Here is a 22,587-nt window from a genome sequence, read left to right as displayed (position 1 = left end):
CATTCTTCTCTTCTCCCCCACATCACTATCAGACAGAAGATACAAAAACCTTAAAGTACGTACCACCAAGCTCATGAAAAGCTTCCATATTGCTGTTATAAGAATCTTAAATGGTCCCTAATAAGATGAGCTCTTGACCTCACAATCCACCATGTCTTGGCCTTGCCTACATTACACATTCTTGCCTGCACTGTCGCAAAACAATAAATTTCATGACATATGCCAGTGATATTAAACCTGATTCCAAATTTCTCTGGAATTGTAACACTTTATTCTGCATTCTACTTTTCTCTTCTATTACCTCATTGAACTGACATGATGAAATGATCTGTATGCATGGCATGCAAAAGAACTTTTATTTTACCTGTGACAATATTAAATCAATGTACCATCTACAGATAGGTCCCCTTCAAATTATCTTTTACTTCCTACTGTGCCTACAGCAGTGTGTCCTAGACTGGTGCAATCACAACTACCTCAACCCAATACCACTCAATACTCCATCTCATTCCTTGTATGTGGCCAATCAACAGCATCAACAGAGCTCTACCAAGAGGTATTTCTCACAAGTCGGCGGCAATTATTTAAAAAGGGAGCTTTGAGAGTGTTTGTCCAATACCTTGAACTGAATCAAGGAGTGATGGGCTTCAGATAGATGAATTGTTAACTAAATGATAAATTTTATTCCATTGGTCATCTGAAAGTGACTCTTGAAGTCCCAATTCCCAAGCACGTTTAACCTTATCATTAGACATCATTCATAAATTCATGAGCCATTTATATATAATGGACATCAATCCTTTTTGAAATGGTTTAAGCTGAAAAATTGCATCTATCATATTTGGTAAATGAGCAAATGGATATTTCAGTAACAAATCGCGTAGAAAATTCCTAACTTGTAAATATCTAAAAAATTGTGCATTAGATATATCATATTTATCCAATAGCTGCGAAAAAAACAATTCTCTAAAAACAAATCTTAAAAAGTTTTTATTCCCTCAGTTTTCCATTTTAAAAAGGCCTTATCCAGAATTGATGGTTTAAAAAAATAGTTAAGATGGATATTACTAGAGAGAATAATGTTCAAGGTAGTGCACAGGGTGCATATGTCAAAAGATAAACTAGTGCATATTTTTTCTAATGTAAATCCCACCTGTGATAGATGTAACGCTGGTGGCTACCTTAACTCATATGTTTTGGTCTTGCATAAAGTTAAATAATTTCTGGAGAGATGTTTTTAGAATGTTATCAAAAGTCATAGGTTTGGACCTACAACCTAATTCACTTACGGCAACCTTTGGGATCAGTCCGAAGGAAGCAGGAAATGTTCCTGCTTCTGCTCAATGTATGATAGCTTTCTCAACTTTATTGGCTAGAAGAGCTATTCTATTGTACTGGAAGGATCCCAATCCACCTACTGTTTTTTTTGGCTCTCCTCCATTATGTCGTGTTTAAGCTTGGAGAAAATTAGAAGTCAGATGTTTGATACATCTTTTAAATTTGAGCAAACCTGGCAACCTTTCATTCAATATTTTCACGTGATTTAAATTTTTTTAAAACTTTTTTAGGTAATCTTTTTTTTCTTCTCCGTTAAGTTTCAGATTTGACCAGAAGGATTTTTCCCTTTTTTTTTTGTAATTATATCCTCAAAATGGACTGCCCAGTCTTCTTTTTTTTAAGGTTAGTTTAGTGGGGTTTTTTTTTCTTCTCAATAACAGAAATTCTGAGTCTTTTTTTAATGAATTGTTAAGATGAGTTGTGGTTCCTTTTTTTATATTAGCACAATATTACACTATACATGATTTTGACAGTGTATATTCCTTTGTTTGTACTTTTATTGAAATATGTATTTGATATAACTTCTCCTCTGATTTGTATTTATCCTTATTATTTTTAAATCAATAAAAAAAGATTGAAATGGAGAATATGCCTATCAGTGGCGTCAGAAGAGTTCTACCAAGAGGGATTTCTTGCAGGTCGGTGGCAGTTATTTAAAAAGGGCGTTTGAGAACATTTATCCATTGAATGTGGCCTATCAGCAGCATCAACAGAGCTCTATGAACTAAATAAAAGTACAGAAGGGATAGGTGGAGTGGCCATTATCGAAAGTAGGCCAGTGGCAAGAGTAGAAGCAACAGGTTCTGGCTCAAACCAGGCTTCAGCTCAGAAGAAGCGTCCGCTCTGTGTAAAGCCTCTGTTAAGCTTTCCTTTTTGTTTCCTTTTCCCCTTCTCTTACTGTACCATTTAAATGGCTGTGGTGTGCTCTTCTTGTTGAGTGTTGGAGAACTGGGAGACCGAGATCTCCTGGGAAACTACATCTGTGTGAAGTGCATCCGGCTGCAGCTCCTCAAAGACAGTAAACACAAAGTACACTGCAGGTGCTGTGGTCAAATCAACACATACAAACAAGCTGGATGAACTCAGTAGGTCGGGCAGCATCCATTGAAAGGAGCAGTCAACATTTTGGGTTGAGACCCTTCGTCAGGACTGAAGGATGAGTGGAAGTGTGATAGGGGAAGGGAGAGGGAGGGAATTACTGGAAGTTGGAGAATTCAGTGTTCATACCAAGGGGCTGGAGCTCAGCATGCAGCCATGTGCCACATGAAACTTAATATAAAGGAATGCAATTGTGTGTATTGGCAGAATGATAAGGCAGAAAAGATTAAAGAGCGCACTGCACAAGACTGGGGGAATCAAGGTTTACATGTTCGTATATCCTTGTAACATGCAGGACATTTTCAATAGGGTGGCTAGTGAAAACTATGGGTTCCCAAGGTTCATAAACATGAGACACAATCAAGCAAATTGTATTACTTTGTATTATGGTCACCACACATTAGGAGGGATGTGATTGTCAAGTAAATGGGGAGAAAAGTCATTAAAATATCTACAAGGAAGAAGTATTTTGGTTGTATGGTTAGCATGGAGAAAATAGTGTTGTTAAAGACGAAGGCTTAGAAATTTAATAGAGTTACATCATAAGACCATAAGACACAAGAGCAGATTTAGGCCATTTGGCCCATCGAGTCTGCTCCACTGTTCAATGATGGCTGATTTACTATCCCTCTCAACTAGATAAATTCTCCTGCCTCCTCCCCACCTTTTTTACCCTTACTAATCAAGAACCTATCAACTTCCACTTTAAATATACTCAATAACTTGGACTCGTCACAGCCAACTATTGCAATGAATTCCACAGATTCATCACACTGGCTAAAGAAATTTCTCCTCATCTCTATTCTAAAGGGATGTCTTTCTATTCTGAGGCTGTGCCTTTTGGTACTAGACTGTTCCACTACTGTATTGGAAACATCCTCTCCATGTCCTCTCTATCTAGACCTGTCAGATGTGAGGATCATTACTGGTTTAGATCAGGGAACTGGAGGGAAGCTATCCCATAAGCAAGTGGCTCATGTATCAGCGGACACACTTAAAATTTATGCAAGAAGAGCAAAGGAAGATTTGTACTCTACAACTAGAATTTCAAGTTTCAAATTTAGATTTCCTTTGGCCCAACTGATCTATACTGACCATGTTGCCCAGTAATCTACTCCCTTCTGCATATATCTGCCCCATAGCATTCTAAAATCTCAATTATCCATGTACATACCTAAATGCCTTTTAAATGTTGCTAATGTATCTGCCTCGACCACCATTTCTGGCAGCCCATTCCAAATACATACCACCCTTTGCATGAAGGTGCCTGATCTCTCTTAAATCTCTTGCCTCTGATCTCAAATCCATTTTTTCTTGTTTTTAGAGCCACTTCCTGGTATAAAGACTTTGTCTATGCCCTTCATTATCTTATATACCTTTGAGATAATTTCTCATCTCCTATGTTCCAGGAATAAACCCTTCTTGTAACTCAGGCATCCATTTCCCAATAGCATTTTGGTAAATCTTTTCTGCACTTTTTCTAGTTTACTGACAACTTTCCTTAACAGAGTGACTTATCTGTATACTTTGCTCCAAGTGCAGCCTGAATAATATAGAACTGCAACATAACTTCTCAACTCCTATAATCAGTGCCTTGACTGATGAAGGCCATTGTGCCAACTGTCTTCTTCAGCAGTCTAACTAACTGTGCACTGCTTTCAGCAAACTATGCACTTGCATTGCTAAGTCCCTCTGTTCCAAAACATACCCAGGGCTCTACCGTTTACTCTATAAGTCATACCCTGGCTTGATCTCATGAAATGTAATTCCTCATATTTACCTGGATTGAAAGCCATTTGGCAAATTTTAGCTCACAAACCCAGTTGATCAAGATCCTCTGTAGTTTTTCATAACCTTTTACACTATCTACAACACCACCTATTTTAGTATCTTAAGTTCCACCCCCAGGTACTTCTACTGTGCTTGTACCTACCACCAACTTTCAAGTCTGCCATTATAACCCACTTCCATCCTCTTAAACCACCAATCTTCGAAATTTCATTTTCTCTTTGCAGTAGTTGTCACTTCCAAATGCAGTCCATTTTTACCATTCCACATGTGCATTAAGGGGGAAATGACACCGAGTGATTATGATAGACACTCTCTCATCGCTCATGCCTTAATAAATATTAATGAGGCATACAGTAGCACCTACAGTATCTAATCATGTAGAAAATACTCCGTCATGACCTATTCATAAGCAGCAGGTAATTCGACTAATCGTCACCCAGTCTACCATCAACCTTCAGGTAAACTGACAACTGGTGACAGTGCTATCAAGCAGCACTAACTTATCAGTGATCAGCTGAAATCTGGAAGTGAAGTGAAGAGACTGCCCTTGACATCAAAGGAGCATTGGAATGTAACATCACAGGTAAAACCTTGCAACTGCTGGAGTTAAACCTCACACAAAGGTAGATACCAGGCCCAGCACATTACTATAAGAGTAGTTCTTAAACATATCCATCTTCAACTCCCTTCCCAATGACCTTCCATCATATAGCCAAAAGCAGGGGGGGTTTGCTGATGGTTGAACGTTTAAATCCACTTACACTTCTCAGAAAATAACATAGTTCAGATTTGCATGAAGTCAAACTTCATCAAGTATTCAGTCATTGATAGATAATGATAATATCCAACAAGAGAGTGTTTAATTATCTAGCCTTAACATTCAATGGCACCATCACCAGTGAGTACCTAACTTTCCATGAAAGATAGAGGTGTAATCACAAACCAGAAACTAAAATGAACAAGTATTGTATCTCAAAGAGCTTGGCAAGCTCTTCTGTGGCAGACAAATCACAAGTGCAAAGAATATTATCCATTTGGCCAGATAAATGCAGTTCCAGTAATACTCAAGTGGCGCAACACCATCCAAATCAAAGCCTACTTGTCAAGTTCTACAGTCACCACCCTACACATTCATTCCTTCAGTCACCAGTACACAGCAGCTGCAGTGTGTAGTCTATAAACTGCAACATGAAGTCCTCACCTATGCTACCCCAACAGCACCTTCCAAACCTAACCTCTAGCACAAGTCAAGAACATCCAGTTCACAACAACACCATCACTATATACATCCAAAATGCACATTATACTTAATTACAAATATATGATCATTCCTTCATAGTTGTTTTATCTAAAGCCTGGAACTCCTTCCTCAACAGCATTATAGAAGTACCTTCGCCAGAAATACCATTGGTTCAAGCTGATAGCTCATCACTTTCAAGTGAGACTGTGGATGGTTAATAAAGACTCACCTCACCCACAACAGTTAGTTCCCCCAAAATCTGTTTTAAGTGAAATTAACCCAAGTGATATGATCATACTGCTCATACTACTTATTCACAGGTTAACATAGTGAGTTTTTATTTTTAACTCTTAATTCTCCATATATTGTCTACATTTGATGAATCACCTCTTTTCAGTTTTAATAGACTAAAACTTAGGCTACAGAGTATAAATGTTTTGTTAATATATTTATAATATTAGGATTTTAGATGCAAGAAAAAAATTATACCTGATATTTAGTAACTGTGATTTTACAGCTTTGAGATTTCTAAGCTTGGAGTTGAGGTGGGTAGACGGGGAAGTGGGATGTTGAGGTAATGTGCCATGGAGGAGCTGGTTTCCTCCACAACCAAACATGAGAGTGATAAAGCCTAAAAGGAACACAAGTTTAAAAAATAGCTTCTAATCAATGTTTGTAAATAGCTTGGAAATACAGCTGGGAGTGGAAGCAAATAAGTTTATTAGTCCCTGTAAAATAAGAAATAATGTATGCCAGGTTGATTCTATTAGTTTTTTCTTAGAACTATGTTATGAATGAACATCATGAATTTTTATTACTATAATAATTTTGTGGAAAACAGTACACTTTTCTAAAAGTTTCAGTGAAAAAAAATTAATCTCTCAACTGCAAAATAAAACAAAGCCTTGAATACGGAAAGATACAAACCGAACAGATCGATCATCGCTGCCTGTGACAACCAATGGCTTCTTTGGATGGGCTGCCAAACCCCAAAGCTCCCCTTCACAATGGCCCTGCATTATCAGGAGTGGTTTGTCACGTTCTCGAACCATCACTTCAAATATTTCACTATCCTGGGTTCCTGCTAGAATACGGTCTGCTTTCCAACAAACACTTCTGATTGACAAACCTTTAAAAAGTAAAAACAAACAAATAAATAAATAATAAGATTGTGACAATAGGTGATTTTAACTTTCCACATATTAAAAGGACTGCATGGGATAGAGTTTGTCAAGTGTGTTCAGTAAAGTTTCCTTAATTGGTGTACCTTCAAATGGTTCTATTTAAAGCAGTTGCCCTAGCTACCCTTTTACTGACTGCTAGGCTTACAAACTTTGGTTGCTGAACATACCCATCTTCTCACTGATTTCACTCTCTCCAATCCCCATCCCTATGTTCCAATTTAAACTATCCTTCTTGTACATGTAGCCTCTACCCCTAAAGAGATTCTAATGGCCCAAAACTTGAATACTTGACCAACAATTTTCTGAAGAAATTTGACATTCATGCAAAAACTGAACAGAATTTGTAGGATAACTATTTTCATCTAAAAGTACTTTCCTTTAATATGCACCACCACACAAAGATTTAAAATTACTGCATGTCTTCAAGAACATTAATTTAAATGCCTATCTGGAGGGCTTTAGGAACAAAATGGCATCTTTAACTGTTTAAGCCATTTATTTCCATCCTTATTAATCTGATCTAAACTATATCATCTTCTCCCAAGTAACTTCAGAATCTCTTAATGCTAATGACATGCACACCTTCATGTCCATTAAATTCAACAGCTTTTCAGAACCACTGAAACCAAACCAAATAATATTTTTCTCCAGTTACAATATAGGAAAACTTAAATTCACATTGTCAACGGTTGCTGTAAAATATGCTCCCGTCACCAATTCCAATAATCTCCATGGCTCCATAACACCTGGTTCGAGGGTAGAACCAGACTCGAAGTAAGTTTTTTTATTTAAAATCCTAAACTGAGCTACCAATCACCATATAACGTACTTCACAAAATGTTCCTACTTCCATTTCCACCTCCCTAAGATAGCAGATGCTCTAACCATCTCCTGCACTGTCATATCCAGATTTAATTCTTTCAATATCTTTAAGAATATAAGACATAGGAGGAGAATTAGGCCATTCTGCTCTGCCATTCCATCTTGGCTGATTTATTATCCCTCTCAACCCTATTCTCCTGCCTTCTCCCCATAACCTTTGACACCCTTACTAACAGGGTCCTGTTCACCCTGTACACCCTGTACACATCAGACTTCCAATATAACTCAGAGTCCTGCCACGTGCAGAAGTTCGCTGATGACACGGCCATAGTGGGGTGTGTCAGGAATGGACAGGAGGAGGAGTATAGGAAACTGATACAGGACTTTGTGATATGGTGCAACTCAAACTACCTGCGTCTCAATATCACCAAGACCAAGGAGATGGTGGTGGACTTTAGGAGATCTAGGCCCCATATGGAGCCAGTGATCATTAATGGAGAACGTGTGGAGCAGGTTAAGACCTACAAGTATCTGGGAGTACAGTTAGACGAGAAGCTTGACTGGACTGCCAACACAGATGCCTTGTGCAGGAAGGCACAGAGTCGAATGTACTTCCTAAGAAGGTTGGCGTCATTGGCGTCATTGGCGTCAGTGAGATGCTGAAGATGTTCTATAGGTCAGTTGTGGAGAGCGCCCTCTTCTTTGTGGTGGCGTGTTGGGGAGGAAGCATTAAGAAGAGGGACGCCTCACGTCTTAATAAGCTGGTAAGGAAGGCGGGCTCTGTCGTGGGCAAAGTACTGGAGAGTTTAACATCGGTAGCTGAGCGAAGGGCGCTGAGTAGGCTACGGTCAATTATGGATAACTCTGAACATCCTCTACATAGCACCATCCAGAGACAGAGAAGCAGTTTCAGTGACAGGTTACTATCGATGCAATGCTCCTCAGACAGGATGAAGAGGTCAATACTCCCCAATGCCATTAGGCTTTACAATTCTACCGCCAGGACTTAAGAACTTTTTAAAAGCTATTATTAATGCTTTTTGAGACGGTGATTTAGATGCATATCATATTTTTTTTTTTTACTGAGTTAAGTATTGTATGTAATTAGTTTTGCTACAACAAGTATATGGGACATTGGAAAAAAAGTTGAATTTCCCCATGGGGATGAATAAAGTATCTATCTATCTATCTATCTATCTAATCAAGAACCTTTAAATATATCCCTTTTATTCCTGGGATCAATCTCATGGCCATCCTCTGGACACTCCAATTACTGCACATTCTTTCTTAGATAAGGGGCCCAAAACTGCTCACAATATTCCAAGTACAGTCTGACCAATTCCTTATAAAGCCTCAACATTACATCCTTGCTTTTATATTCTAGTTCTCTCAAAATGAATGCAAACATTGCATTTGACTTCCTTACCACTGACTCAATCTGCAAGTTAACCTTTAGAGAATCCTGCACAAGGACTCCCAAATCCTTTAGTACATCTGATTTCCAAATTTTCTCACAATTTAGAAAATACTCTATGCCATTATTCCTTCTACCAAAGTATATGATCATATATTTCCCTTCAACTTATTCCACCTGCCATTTTTTGCATATTATCCAAATCTGTCTAAGTCCTTCTGTAGACTCCCTGCTTCTTCAACAATATCTGCCACTCCACCTATTTTTGTATCATCCACAAACCTGCTCGAAGTTATCAATTCCATGATTCAAATCATTGGCATATAATGTGAAAAGAGGTGGTCCCAACACCAACTCCTGCAGATCACAACTTCTAACCAGCAGCCAACTAGAATAGGCCCCCTTTATCCCGGTCTTTACCTCCTTCCAGTCAGCCAATTTTCTATCCATGTTAGTATTTTGCCTGCAATACCATGAACTCTTATCTTGTTAAGCAGTCTCATGTGTGGTACCTTATCAAAGGCCTTCTGAAAATCCACGTAAACAACATTCACTGACTCTCCTTTGTTTACCCTGCCTGTTATTTCCTCAAAGAATTCCAACATATTGTCAGGCAAGATTTCCCCTTAAGGAAACCATACTGACTTTGGCCTATTTTATTATGTGTTTCCAAGTGTCCTGAAACATAATCCTTAGTAATAGGCCCCAACCACTGGTATCAGGCTAACTAGCCTCTAATTTCCTTTCTTCTGCCTCCCTAGCTTCTTAAAGTGTGGTGTGACATTTGCAATTTTCCAGTCCTCTGGAACCATTTGATAGATAGATAGATAGATAGATATATAGATAGATAGATACTTTATTCATCCCCATGGGGAAATTCAACTTTTTTTCCAATGTCCCATACACTTGTTGTAGCAAAACTAATTACATACAATACTTAACTCAGTAAAAAATATGATATGCATCTAAATCACTATCTCAAAAAGCATTAATAATAGCTTTTAAAAAGTTCTTAAGTCCTGGCGGTAGAATTGTAAAGCCTAATGGCATTGGGGAGTATTGACCTCTTCATCCTGTCTGAGGAGCATTGCATCGATAGTAACCTGTCGCTGAAACTGCTTCTCTGTCTCTGGATGGTGCTATGTAGAGGATGTTCAGAGTTATCCATAATTGACCGTAGCCTACTCAGCGCCCTTCGCTCAGCTACCGATGTTAAACTCTCCAGTACTTTGCCCACGACAGAGCCCGCCTTCCTTACCAGCTTATTAAGACGTGAGGCGTCCCTCTACTTAATGCTTCCTCCCCAACACGCCACCACAAAGAAGAGGGCGCTCTCCACAACTGACCTATAGAACATCTTCAGCATCTCACTACAGACATTGAATGACACCAACCTTCTTAGGAAGTACAGTCGACTCTGTGCCTTCCTGCACAAGGCATCTGTGTTGGCAGTCCAAAACTAGATTTGAGAATCTAGTGAATCTTGAAAAACAAGATTCCTTCAATCCACAATCCCTTCAGCTATCTTGCTCGGAACCCTGGAGTGTGGTCCATCTGGTCCAGGTGACTTATCTACCTTCACACCAAACAGCTTCCCAAGCACCTTCTCCTCAATAATGGCAACTACATTCACTTCTACCCATTGACATTCTTGAATTTCTGGCATACTGCTGGTGACTCCCACAGTGAAGACTGATACAAAATAATTATTAAGTTTATCTGCCATTTCTTTGTCTCCCTATTCTTACCTCTCCAGCATCATTTTCCAGTAGTCTGATGTCCACTCTTGCCTCTCTTTTACTCTTTATATACCTGAAAAATCTTTTGGTACCTCTTCTTATATTATTGCCTGGCTTACCTTCAAATTTCATCTTTTTATCTTGGTTACCTTCCGTTGTTTTTTTTTAAAGCTTCCCAATCCCCTAGTTTCCCACTATAATGTATGCCCTTTCTTTTGCTTTTATGCTGCCTTTGATCTCCCTTGTTAGCATGGTTACTTCATCTTCCTTTTAGAATACTAATTATTCTTTGGGACGAATCTGTCCCACACCTTCTGAATTGCTCCCAGACACTCCAGCCATTACTGTTCTGCTGTAACCACTTCCAATCAGCTTTGATCAGCTCCTCTCTCATGTCTCTTTGGTTCCCTTTACTCCACTGTAATACTGATACATCTGATTTCAGTTGCTCCCTCTCAAACTGCAGGGTGAATGCAATCATATTATGATCACTGCCTCCCAAAGGGTTCCTTTGCTTTAAGCTCCCTGATCAAATCTGGTTCATTACGCAATATCCAATTCCGAATTGCCTTTTCCCTAGTGGGCTCAACTATGAGCAGCTCTAAAAATCCATCTTGTAGGTATTCTACAAATTCCCTCTCTTGGCATCCAGCACCAACCTAATTCTCCCAATGTACTTACATACTGAAATCCCCCGTGATTATTGTAACATTGTCCTTTTCATATGCTTTTTTTTATCTCCCATTTTAATTTGTACCCCACATCCTGCCAACTGTTTGGAGGCCTTTATAAAACTTTCATCAGGGTCATTTTATGCTTGCAGTTTCATAATTCTACCCACAAGGATTCTATATCTATCTCATCTTTAAGAATTTTATTTCAGCTTTTACCAACAGAGTCACTCCATACCCTCCTGCCTACCTGCCTGTCTTTTTGATACAATGTGTATCCTTGGATATTAAGCTCCCAACTATGATCTTTCAGCCACAACCCAGTGATGCTCACAACATCATACTTGCCAAGCTCCAAATGTACTATAAGATCATCCACCTTATTTTGCATACTACATGTAATCAAATTTAACACCTTCATTCCTATATTCACTCCTTTCAATCTCACCCCCATGTTACCAGAAATTAAATTCTTATACCTTTCTAAACTTTTTGTCTTTTTACATAATCTGGAGATAACTTTCTAGCACAAGCTTTTGCAACAACTTCCATTATCTAAGAATTTCCTGCTACATTCTTAACATGTACATTCCCTATTTATCAATCTTTGTCACCCCCTCAGAATCAAGGGTGTTCTGCTATTCTCCCATTTTATGGGTTGATATGGAAACTGGAGACTCTTACAGCTGTAGCAGGTGGTGGGTACAGGGCAGTTGGCGCATCTATTCCATCACTTGAGCAGGAGCTTTTACGTGCTCCCAATGTATGGCTTTGAATTTCTTAATATTGGCCTTAATGCTCCTTTTCCACTTTCAGCAGTCACAGGCCTCAAATCCCCGGGAGAGAATAGAAATAGTGCACTTCAAGGTAACTTTAAGAACATCCTTGAACATTTTTCTCTGTCTACCTGATAATTTCCTGCCATGAGCAAGTTCTGAGTAAAATGACATTTTTTGGAGGCTTATGGTGGATATGCAAATGATATGGCTAGTTCAGTGCAGCTGAGGTGCAGTAATGAAGACCTCAACATTAGGGTCATTGACCCAAGAAAGGACTCTGATATTGGTCCATCATTCTTCCAATGAATTTGGAGAATTTTGCTTGTCCACACTGGTACAATACTTTAGAGTCAAAGTCAGTGCCATACAACACCAAAGCAGACCCAACTCGCCCATGCTGACAAAGTTGTCCCATTTGCCTCATAAATCTCTAAAACTTTCCTGACCATTCATTACCTGTCCAAGTGCCTTTTAAATGTTGTTATTAAACCTGACTCAACCATTTCTTCTGACAGCTCATTCCTCATACACACCACCTTCTGTTTAAAGTTACCTATCAGGTATCTTTTAAAAATTTCTCCTTTCTCCTTAAACCTACACTCTCTAGTTTTTGATTCCTGCCCCTGAAGGAAAACTGCATGCATTGACCCTATGGTCTGCATAACGTTACATACCTCCATAATGTACTCTGTCAGTCTCCTACATTACACAAGTCCTTTGTCTTAAAAGTTCTATCTTCAATATATTTTCCATACCCTCTCAAAAATATAGAAGCCTCTATCTCCAGATCTAACTCCAGCTCCAAGCCATCCACTCCTTTAGCTCTCATTTCTGTGGACCATTACCTTATTCTACCCTATCCCATTCTCCACCCCACCAATAATTGTGAATTTAATCAATTTACAGCAACAATATGCAATTCCCTTATTCAACTAGTTGTCAAACTATAGTCTCCAAATGTTATTGTCATCCCTACTGATGCCTCCTTTGGCAGCATCTTATTTGGACAAAGGTATTTTCAAATGCAAATCAGTATACTATTGAAATAATACACCATTTCTCATTAATATACAGGATGAAGGAAACATTCCAGGAAGAATACCTGAGAAGATACATGGATTTGTTACAGTTAGATTTTTCTTATCCAAAGCACAAAACAAACACTTTATCTGCTTATCCCAGGCAGGATACTGCTAACACATATGCTACATGTCAAGGTGTCCGCCTTTCTACTAAACTGCTATTGACTACATATTTTACCTATTAACCCTGTGGACTCCAAACACATATAGTAACATCTGATGTACATTTTAAATTATATATTGAAATACAAAATCACTACACCTGCATAAAATTAAAAATAAATACCTTTATATCCCTGTTCAGTTTCCCGAAGATCAATTTTTGTGATTGGTTTAAAGTCAGTATCCCATAGTCGGATGCAACCATCTCTCCCACCAGTAGCAAAACCTTCTTCACAAGGATACATACTAAATATTCCTGCCTACCAAGACAGAAAAATATGTAAACAGTCTAATAGTTAGTTGTAAACACATTGTCATGGAACCATGTTTAATGTGCAATAAATAAATCAATTTAACCTGCACAACAAGAGCAACTTAGAGACCTAAATATAAATAATTCTCTCCTCCTAAGCCAGCCAGCATTCCTCGATCAGTGAATTTACTCTACCAACCTCAACATGCATAGTTTATAATAGCTTGTTGTATTAACTTAGATCATCTATTTTGTCACTGCTCCATAGCTGCCACATTCAAAGTCCATATCTATATTAAAAGAACATTTCAAGGTTAAAAATAATGAATTGTCAAATATTGAGGATGATAAACACAAAGATTATATATTTGCAGGCATAAACTAAAGTTCAGTTTTAGTGGAAAAGACAAACTGAAATGTTAAAGGATAAAGTAAGTGAAAAAGAAGGCCAATGCTCAGACAGAAATAGAGGGGGTAGGGTGAACGTGGTGGGAGAAGAGCAGCAAAGCCTTACACGCAAATTCCCTTAGAAAGTGGGAATTGATCATGTGTGATTGTAACAAGCAAAAAAAACAATCAGAATTACTGTATAATTAGTTTTACTATCAATGGCATATGCAATTCTGAAAAAAATACAATTTCTGCAATCAATAATACAGGTCACCTGAACTAGGCCACTATAATCAGCTGAACACAATTCAAAATATACATTTCACAGACAGTATACCTTGGCTGCATTCACAATCACATTCCACTATACCTCTTCATCCACTAATCAGCAACTCCTTCATCCCCTTATTATCCACTACTCCAAACCTGCCTCATACATATTTCTTAAATTCCTATTTCTTCATATTTCCTACAAAATCAAATTATCTAGTTGCAAGCAATTCCTTCTTTCCAATTTAATCACTTCTTGTATTTCCTTCTGAGATTATTTTTATTGCATTCTCTGTAGGTGAGAGCTCTTTCTCTACAATGCCTAGCTACATTTCCCCACTGGCTGGCTATACCAAACCTTCCCTCCTAACAGCCACAGGTCAGAATTATCCTCCAACTGCTAAATTCCAAATTCTGCTGCTTTGTCTAGAAATGTATTATGTTTGGAGCAGAGAAAAAAGAAAACTCTGTCTCACCAACAATTAATCATACTAAGGCATTAAGAGTGTGGTTTTAAATTGTTACTTTTATGCAAAAACTAAAACATGCTGCTTCTTGGAAACAGCTCTTAAAGGAACTAGCATGGATCCAAAGACTTCTTAACCTTTACACAGTTGCATATTGTTGCATGTGAAAAGCAGGCAGGAGAGAGAAAGACACAAACCACCCTTTTGAAGAACTGCAGCTTGGCAATTTTCATGACAGGGAAAGGAACCCAGACAGTGGAACCAGAAAGCCTCAAAGAGGTATCACAGGACAGGCTGTAGGTTAATTTTTACTAGGTGCACAAATTCTCCACATTTTTCCATCTCTGAGTATTTGATACACAAGCTTTTTATGTTAGCATTAGCCTCGACATCAAACTTGAAGTTGCTCCATGCTCTTTTAGTTACAATACCATCAGTGGCAATGTCTTTTCCCATCTGGTAGTCCTAGTTAAATGAACTTAGACATACAGTCATAAAACACTACAGTACAGTACCAGGCCCTTTAGCTCATCTAGTCTTTGCCAAGCCGTTAATCTGCCGAGTCCAATCAACCTGCACCTGGACCTTAGCCCTCCATACTCTTCTCATCCATGTACCTATCCAAATTTCTTTTAAATCTTGAAATCAAACCCACATCCACTATTTCCATTGGCAGCTCGTTCCACACTCTCACCATGAGAGAAGAAGTTCCCCCCTCATGTTCTCCTTAAACATGTCCTTAACCCAAGACTTCTAATTGTAGTCTCACCCAACCTCAGTAGAAAAAGTCTGCTTACATTTACCTTATCTATACCACTCATAATTTTGTAATCTTCCATCAAATCTCCCTTCAATCTTCTACGTTATAGGGAATAAAGTCCTAGTCTATTCAACCTTTCCCCAGAACTCAAAACCTGGCAACATCCTTGTAAATTTTCTCTGCATTTTTTCAACCTTATTTACATCTTTCCTGTAGATAAGTGACCAAAACTAACTACACACAATAATTCAAATTAGGCAAGTTCTGAACTGAACTGTTCAGTTCTGGTCACTTCATTACAGGAAGGATGTGGATACAATAGAGAGAGTGCAGAGGAGATTTACAATGATGTTTTCTGGATTGATATGACAATACGTTGAGCGAACTTGGCCTTTCTCCATGGAGCAATGGAGGATGAGAAAATACCTTATAGAGGTGTAGAAGATGATGAAAGGCATTGATTATGTGGATAACCACAGCCTTTTTCCCAGGGCTGAATATTCTTACACGAGGGGGCATAGTTTTAAGGTGCTTGGAAGTAGGTACAAGGGGGATGTCAGAGGCAAGTAGGTGAGGACAAGGGGAACCCTATCCCGAGTGGGGTGGCGGGCGGATGGGGTGAGGGCAGATGTGCGGGAAATGGGAGAGATGCGTTTGAGAGCAGAGTTGATGGTGGAAGAAGGGAAGCCCCTTTGTTTAAAAAAGGAAGACATCTCCTTCGTCCTGGAATGAAAAGCCTCATCCTGAGAGCAGATGCAGCAGAGACGGAGGAATTGTGAGAAGGGGATAGCATTTTCCGCCACATCTGCTCTCAGGATGAGGCTTTTCATTCCAGCACGAAGGAGGTGTCTTCCATTTTTAAACAAAGGGACATCCCTTCTTCCACCATCAACTCTGCTCTCAAACTCATCTCTCCCATTTCCCGCACATCTGCCCTCACCCCATCGGCCCGCCACCCTACTCGGGATAGGGTTCCCCTTGTCCTCACCTACCACCCCACCAGCCTCCAGATCCAACGTATAATTCTCCGTAACTTCTGCCACCTCCAACGGGATCCCACTACCAAACACATTTTTCCCTCCCCCCCTTCTGCTTTTCGCAGGGATCGCTCCCTATGCGACTCCCTTGTCCACTCATCCCCGCCCCCCCCATCCCTTCCCACCGATCTCCCTCCTGGCACTTATCCTTGTAAGCCGAACAAGTGCTACACCTGCCCTTACACTTCCCCCCTCACCACCATTCAGGGCCCCAGACAGTCCTTCCAGGTGAGGCGACACTTTACCTGTGAGTCGGCTGGTGTGGTATACTGCGTCCGGTGCTCCGGGTGTGACCTTTTATATATTGGTGAGACTCGACGCAGACTGGGAGACCGTTTTGCTGAACACCTACGCTCGGTCTGCCAGAGAAAGCAGGATCTCCCAGTGGCCACACATTTTAATTCCACGTCCCATTCCCATTCTGATATGTCTATACATGGCCTCCTCTACTGTCAAGATGAAGCCACACTCAGGTTGGAGGAACAACACCTTATATACCGGCTGGGTAGCCTCCAACCTGATGGCATGAACATTGACTTCTCTAACTTCCGTTAATGCCCCTCCTCCCCTGCTTACCCCATCCCTGACATATTTAGTTGTTTGTTTTTTTCTCTCTCTCTCTGCCCATCACTCTGCTTGTTCTCCATCTCCCTCTGGTGCTCCCCCCTCCCCCTTTCTTTCTCCCGAGGCCTCCCATCCCATGATCCTTTGCCTTCTCCAACTCTGTATCACTTTCACCAATCACCTTTCCAGCTCTTAGCTTCATCTCACCCCACCCCCACCGGTCTTCTCCTATCATTTCGCATTTCCCCCTCCCCCCACTACTTTCAAATCTCTTAGCATCTCTCCTTTCAGTTAGTCTTGACGAAGGGTCTCGGCCCAAAACGTCGACAGTGCTTCTTCCTATAGATGCTGCCTGGCCTGCTATGTTCCACCAGCATTTTGTGTGTGTAGCTTCTAGAGTAGGTTATATGGTCAGCACAACATTGTAGCCCAAAGGCCTGTAATGTGCTGTAGATTTTCTGTGTTTCTATACTTCTCTAGCAGGGATGATGGCAGAGCAGAGATGGCAGAAGTTTCTAAGAATGGTTCACAAGGCATAGGATAGGTATGTCTCACAGAGGAAGAAGTCCTCAAATGGCAGGGGTAGACAGCTGTGGCTGACAAAGGAAGTTAAGGACTGCATAGAAACCAAGAAAAGGTTTTTAGCAAAAATAAGTGGGAAGTTGGATGGTTGGAAGCTTTTAAAATCCAACAAAAGGCAACTGAGAAAGCTATAAGAAGGGAAAATATGAAATATGAGGACAGACTAGCCAATAATATAAAGCAGGGTACCAAAAGTTGTTCAGTTACGTAAAGAGTAAAAGGCAGGTGAGAGTTAATATTGGACTACTGGAAAATAATGCTGGTGAGATTGTAATGGGGGACAAAGAAAAGGCAAATGAACTTAATGGGTACTTTGCATCAGTCTTCGCTGTGGAAGAGACTAGCAGTGTTCCAGAGGTTCATGAGTGTCAGGGAGCAGGAGTGAGCGCCATTGCTATTATATAGGAAAAGTTTCTAGGCAAACTCAAAGGTCTTAAGGTGGATAAGGCCCCTGGACCAGATGGTCTATACCCCAGAGTCCTGAGAGAGGTTGCTGAATAGATAATGGAGGCATTGGTCATGAACTTTCAAGACTCACTTGATTCTGACATGGTCCTGGAGGACTGAAAGATTGCAAATGTCATTTCACTCTTTAAGAAGAGAGGAAGGCAAAACTAAGGAAATTATAGGCTAGCTAGCCTAACCCCAGTGTTTGGGAAAGTGTCGGTGTCTATCATTAAGGGTGATGTTTTGGGGTACTTGGAGACTAATGATAAAATAAGTCAAAGTCAGCATGGTTTTTGTACAAAGCTGCAGCATTATTCAGGACACTGAATAGTTGGGCAGAGCAACACCAGATGGAATTTTATCCTAACAAATGTGAAGATTTGCATTTTGGAAAGGCAAACGAGAGGCAAACAAAAAAGGCATGACATCTAGTGGTAGGTTCCTAGAAATATCAAAGAAGAGTAGGACCTTGGAGGTACAAGCCCAGAGACCACTGAAAGTGGCATAATAGATGGATGAGGTAGTGAAGAGGACATATAGTGCTGGATGTTTGGCTTCATGGCCAGAATACAGTAATGGGATGTCATGTTGCAACTTATACAAGGTTCATTAAACCACACCTAGAGCACTATTTGCAGTTCTGGTTGGCACACAATAGCAAGCATGTGATTGCACTGAAGAGAGTGCAGAGGAGGTTTGTCAATTATGAAGGAGGAACTAAACAGGGTGGGTTTGTTTTTTGTTGGAGCTGAAGGGGCTGTGAGGTGACCTACTGTAATTATATAAAATCATGAAGAAAATAGATAAGATAATAGTAGAAACCATTTTCCATGATGGGAGTGTCTAAAACAAAAGGGGATAGGTTTAACGTGAGCGGTAGAAGTAGATATTCTAACATTTAAGAAGGACTTCAACAAGAACTTGAATTCACAAACCCATAGAGGACTCTAGACCTAAGGAGGTTAAATGAGATTAGCAGAGATACAACAACTTGTATCCCAGTGATGTACTATGATAGATCTGGTCTACAAGTACTGAACGTCATCATTACACAGTGACAATATTATGTCATACAGCATCATACAAATGCTCACCAGCTGGACATGTACCAACCAGCATTGTACTCATTTTACAGTGAGACCATGCACACTGCCAGAGCATATTTGGGTTATTATATGGACGTGGATAAAACTGAGAGTATATGATTGGGGATGATGTGGTCCAAATCTCCAGCCCTTGGGAAGTCATCTCTCGGTAGCTCATCCATGAAAACTGGAGTTGAGGACAATGAGGAGAACAGCCATGGAATGGTTGGAACAATCTAGTTGAGCGTTATGGTCTCAACAGCTTTACCCTGCAGTATTTTGTATCAGGACTTAGTGAGGTTCCATTGACTTTCTAAATGCTAAAACATTCAAGTGTCATAAAAATATAAAACTTAGATCTTTCCTTTTAGTTTTACAATTTAAATAATTTCATTAATAGAGTACATAAGTTCACACCAAAGGAAAGAATGTTGTGCACTCCATATGTTTTACTTACTCCATGGGCTCCTTGAATTGTGCGAACCAAATTTAGCCCTTTCCAAACATAAATATCACCATTCAATGCACCAGAATAGGTAACTTCATCTTTAGCACAAGCTAGACATAGTATAGTTTGAAGGTCACCAGTTTTGCCAAAAATTCCCCTTTTGGGTGTTAGTGCATTTCCACATAATGTCCAAAACTGCAATAAGAAACAAAGACAAAAAAATCATTGTATATACACAATTTCAACAAATAATTGCTCTTACAACACATGCAGAAATAATTTGGCGTTGCCTCAACTGTTTTAATCATTTCTCTGTTCTCTTAACATTTTCTCTCTGTTCTTGGTTTATCATTAATCTAAATTACTTCATATTCTTCATTTTGTTTGTTTTTGAATTTTAGAAATTACATGTAAAAATTGCTTCTTTCCTACTTTTAATTAATGGTAATCCTAAATCCATGCATCCTTAATGCTTACACAATCTTTCATTAATTGCCTCCAAAAACTTCAGACAAGTTAATTGTCCTTCTTTATATAATTGTAATTTCTTTCAAATGTCAATTTTGAAATACTTAAAAGTCTTTTCTCTAGATGTTTTCTCCCAAGTTAACATCAATAGGATGGCTCAACTTGAAACAGAAGAAATTGTAACTTTAAATTAGCCCAACAGCTAGTCAGGCACCCACAAAAAATATACAAAATCATGAAATGTTTACATCCCTAATCCCAGATATGGTTTCTCAGGACTGTCAATACATAAAAATGACCCTGAATGGAATTACAGGGAAAGTAGCAGAGGACAATAAGAAACAATAGGCAAAATATGCTCTGAAAATTTTGTATATCAAGTTTCCTTCTTTGACTGAAGAGATAGAACTAAAATAAAAAAGCTTCACAAATTCGTAGACCAGTCAATTAATCTTAAAGGTGTGAAGATGCAGAGTAAAGAACAACCAAGAACCTGATTTAATATGTTAATGATCTGGATGACAGAATTGATGGCTTTATGGCTAAGTTTGCAGATGATACAAAGATAGGTGATGGGGCAGCTAGTGTTGAGGAAGAACGGAATCTGCAGAAGACTTGGACAGATTAGGGCAAAGAGGTGCAAATGGAATACTGTAGAGTGTAGGAAAGTGTATGGCCATGCACATTGATAGTACAAATAAAGAACTATTTATTTTCTAAGCAAGGACTGAATCTAGAAATCAGAAGTGCGAAGGGACTTGGGAGTCCTAGTACTGGATTCCCTGAGGGCTAACTTTCAGCTTGAGCTGATAGCATGGAAGGCAAATGCAATGTTAGCATTCATTCATCCAGAATATAAAAGTAAGTATATAAATGCTGAAGTTTCATAAGGCACTGCCCAGGTTGTATTTGGAGTATTGTGAGCAGTTTTGGACCCCATATAGAATATCGAACACTACATGTTCTTCGGCCCATGATGTTATGCTGACCTTCTAACTTACTCCAACATCAATATAACCCTTCCCTCCCACGTAAGCCTAATTTTTCTATCTTCCATGTGACATTCTTAAATATCCCTAATGCATCTGCCTCTACCACCACCCCTGGCAGCGCATTCCATGTACCCATCAGTTTGTATTAAAAAACTTGACATCCCCCCCCCCCCCCACTCTATATCTCCCCTCTACTTTCCTCCAATCACCTTAAAATTATGCCCCCTCATATTAGCCATTTCCACCCTGGGAAAAACTCTGGCTGTACACTTGAGTTAAACCTCTTATCACCTCTCAATCTCCTTCACTCCAAAGAGAAAAGCCTTAACTTACTCAACCTTTACTCATAAGACGTGCTCAAATCAAGGCACTGTTATCAAATCCTGGTAAATCTCTTCTGCACCTTCTCTAAAGTTTCCACATCCTTCTTATAATGAGGCAACCAGAACTGAAAACAATATTCCAAGTGTGGCCTAACCAGGTTTTTATAAAGCTACACCATTACCTTGTGGCTCTAAAAACTCAAACCTCTAACTAATGAAGGCTAAAACACTATACACCTTCCTAACCACCCAATTATCTTGCATGGCAACGTTGAGGGATTGATGGATGTGAATCCCAAGATCCCTCTGTTCTTCCACACTGCTAAGAACCCTACCATTAACTTGGTATCTTGCCTTCAAATTCAACCTTCCAAATGAATAACTTCACACTTAACCAGGTTGAACTCTATCTGCCACTTCTCAGCTCATCTCTGCACCTTATCAATATTCAGTTGTAACCATTGACAGTTTTCTATTCTGTCCACAACACCCCTGTGTCATCTGCAAACTTAATAACCTACTCATGCACATTGTCATCCAAGTCATGTATAAAAATCACAGAGAGCAGAGGCCCCAGAAAAAAAATTCTTTCAGATCAACACTGGTCACCGATTTTAGGCAGAATATACTCCATTACACAACCACTCTATCTTCTATGGACAAGCCAGCTCTGAATCCACACAGCCAATACTCCCTGGATCCCATGCCTCCTGAACCTTATCAAATGCATTACTAAAATCTATATACACATCTACTGAGCTACCTTCATCAATGTGTTTTGTCACATCTTCAAAGAAGTCAATCAGGCTTGTGAAGCATGACCTGCCTTCACCAAGCCACGCTGACTATCCCTAATATGACTATGACTATGTTCCTCTAAATACTCGCATATCCTGCCTCTAAGAAACTTCTCCAATAATTTGCTCACCACTGAAGTAAGACTCACTGGTCTATATAACTCCCATGGTCATCCCTACTCTCTTTTCTTGAACAAAAAATAATATTTGCCACCCTACAATCATCTGGTATTACTCTTACAGACAGTAAAGAAGCAATGATCATTGCCAAAACTGCAACAATCTCTTCCCTCACTTACCTGGAGTATAACTGTACAGCCCCAGGGACTTACCTAACCTAATGCTTTTCAGCCTGTTTTGCATTGTCCTCACAATCATCTAGTG

General features: G+C 39.5%; 1 protein-coding gene across 2 annotated transcripts in view; it reads right to left on the bottom strand.

Moving 5' to 3' along the window:
* The window catches only part of LOC140730489 (echinoderm microtubule-associated protein-like 6), a 343,576-nt gene that overhangs the window by 231,203 nt on the left and 89,786 nt on the right, over positions 1-22,587 (bottom strand). For both annotated transcript variants that reach the window (XM_073050994.1, XM_073050996.1), the window contains exons 5-7: positions 19,633-19,818; positions 13,445-13,580; positions 6,395-6,596 (exon numbers count right to left, since the gene is read on the bottom strand). In XM_073050994.1, coding sequence (XP_072907095.1) covers positions 6,395-6,596; positions 13,445-13,580; positions 19,633-19,818 — 524 coding nt within the window. The remainder of the gene's footprint in view (positions 1-6,394; positions 6,597-13,444; positions 13,581-19,632; positions 19,819-22,587) is intronic.

This window comes from Hemitrygon akajei, chromosome 7, assembly GCF_048418815.1.
Source record: "Hemitrygon akajei chromosome 7, sHemAka1.3, whole genome shotgun sequence".
Taxonomy (NCBI): domain Eukaryota; kingdom Metazoa; phylum Chordata; class Chondrichthyes; order Myliobatiformes; family Dasyatidae; genus Hemitrygon; species Hemitrygon akajei.
This window is presented reverse-complemented; position numbering and strand designations above follow the sequence as displayed.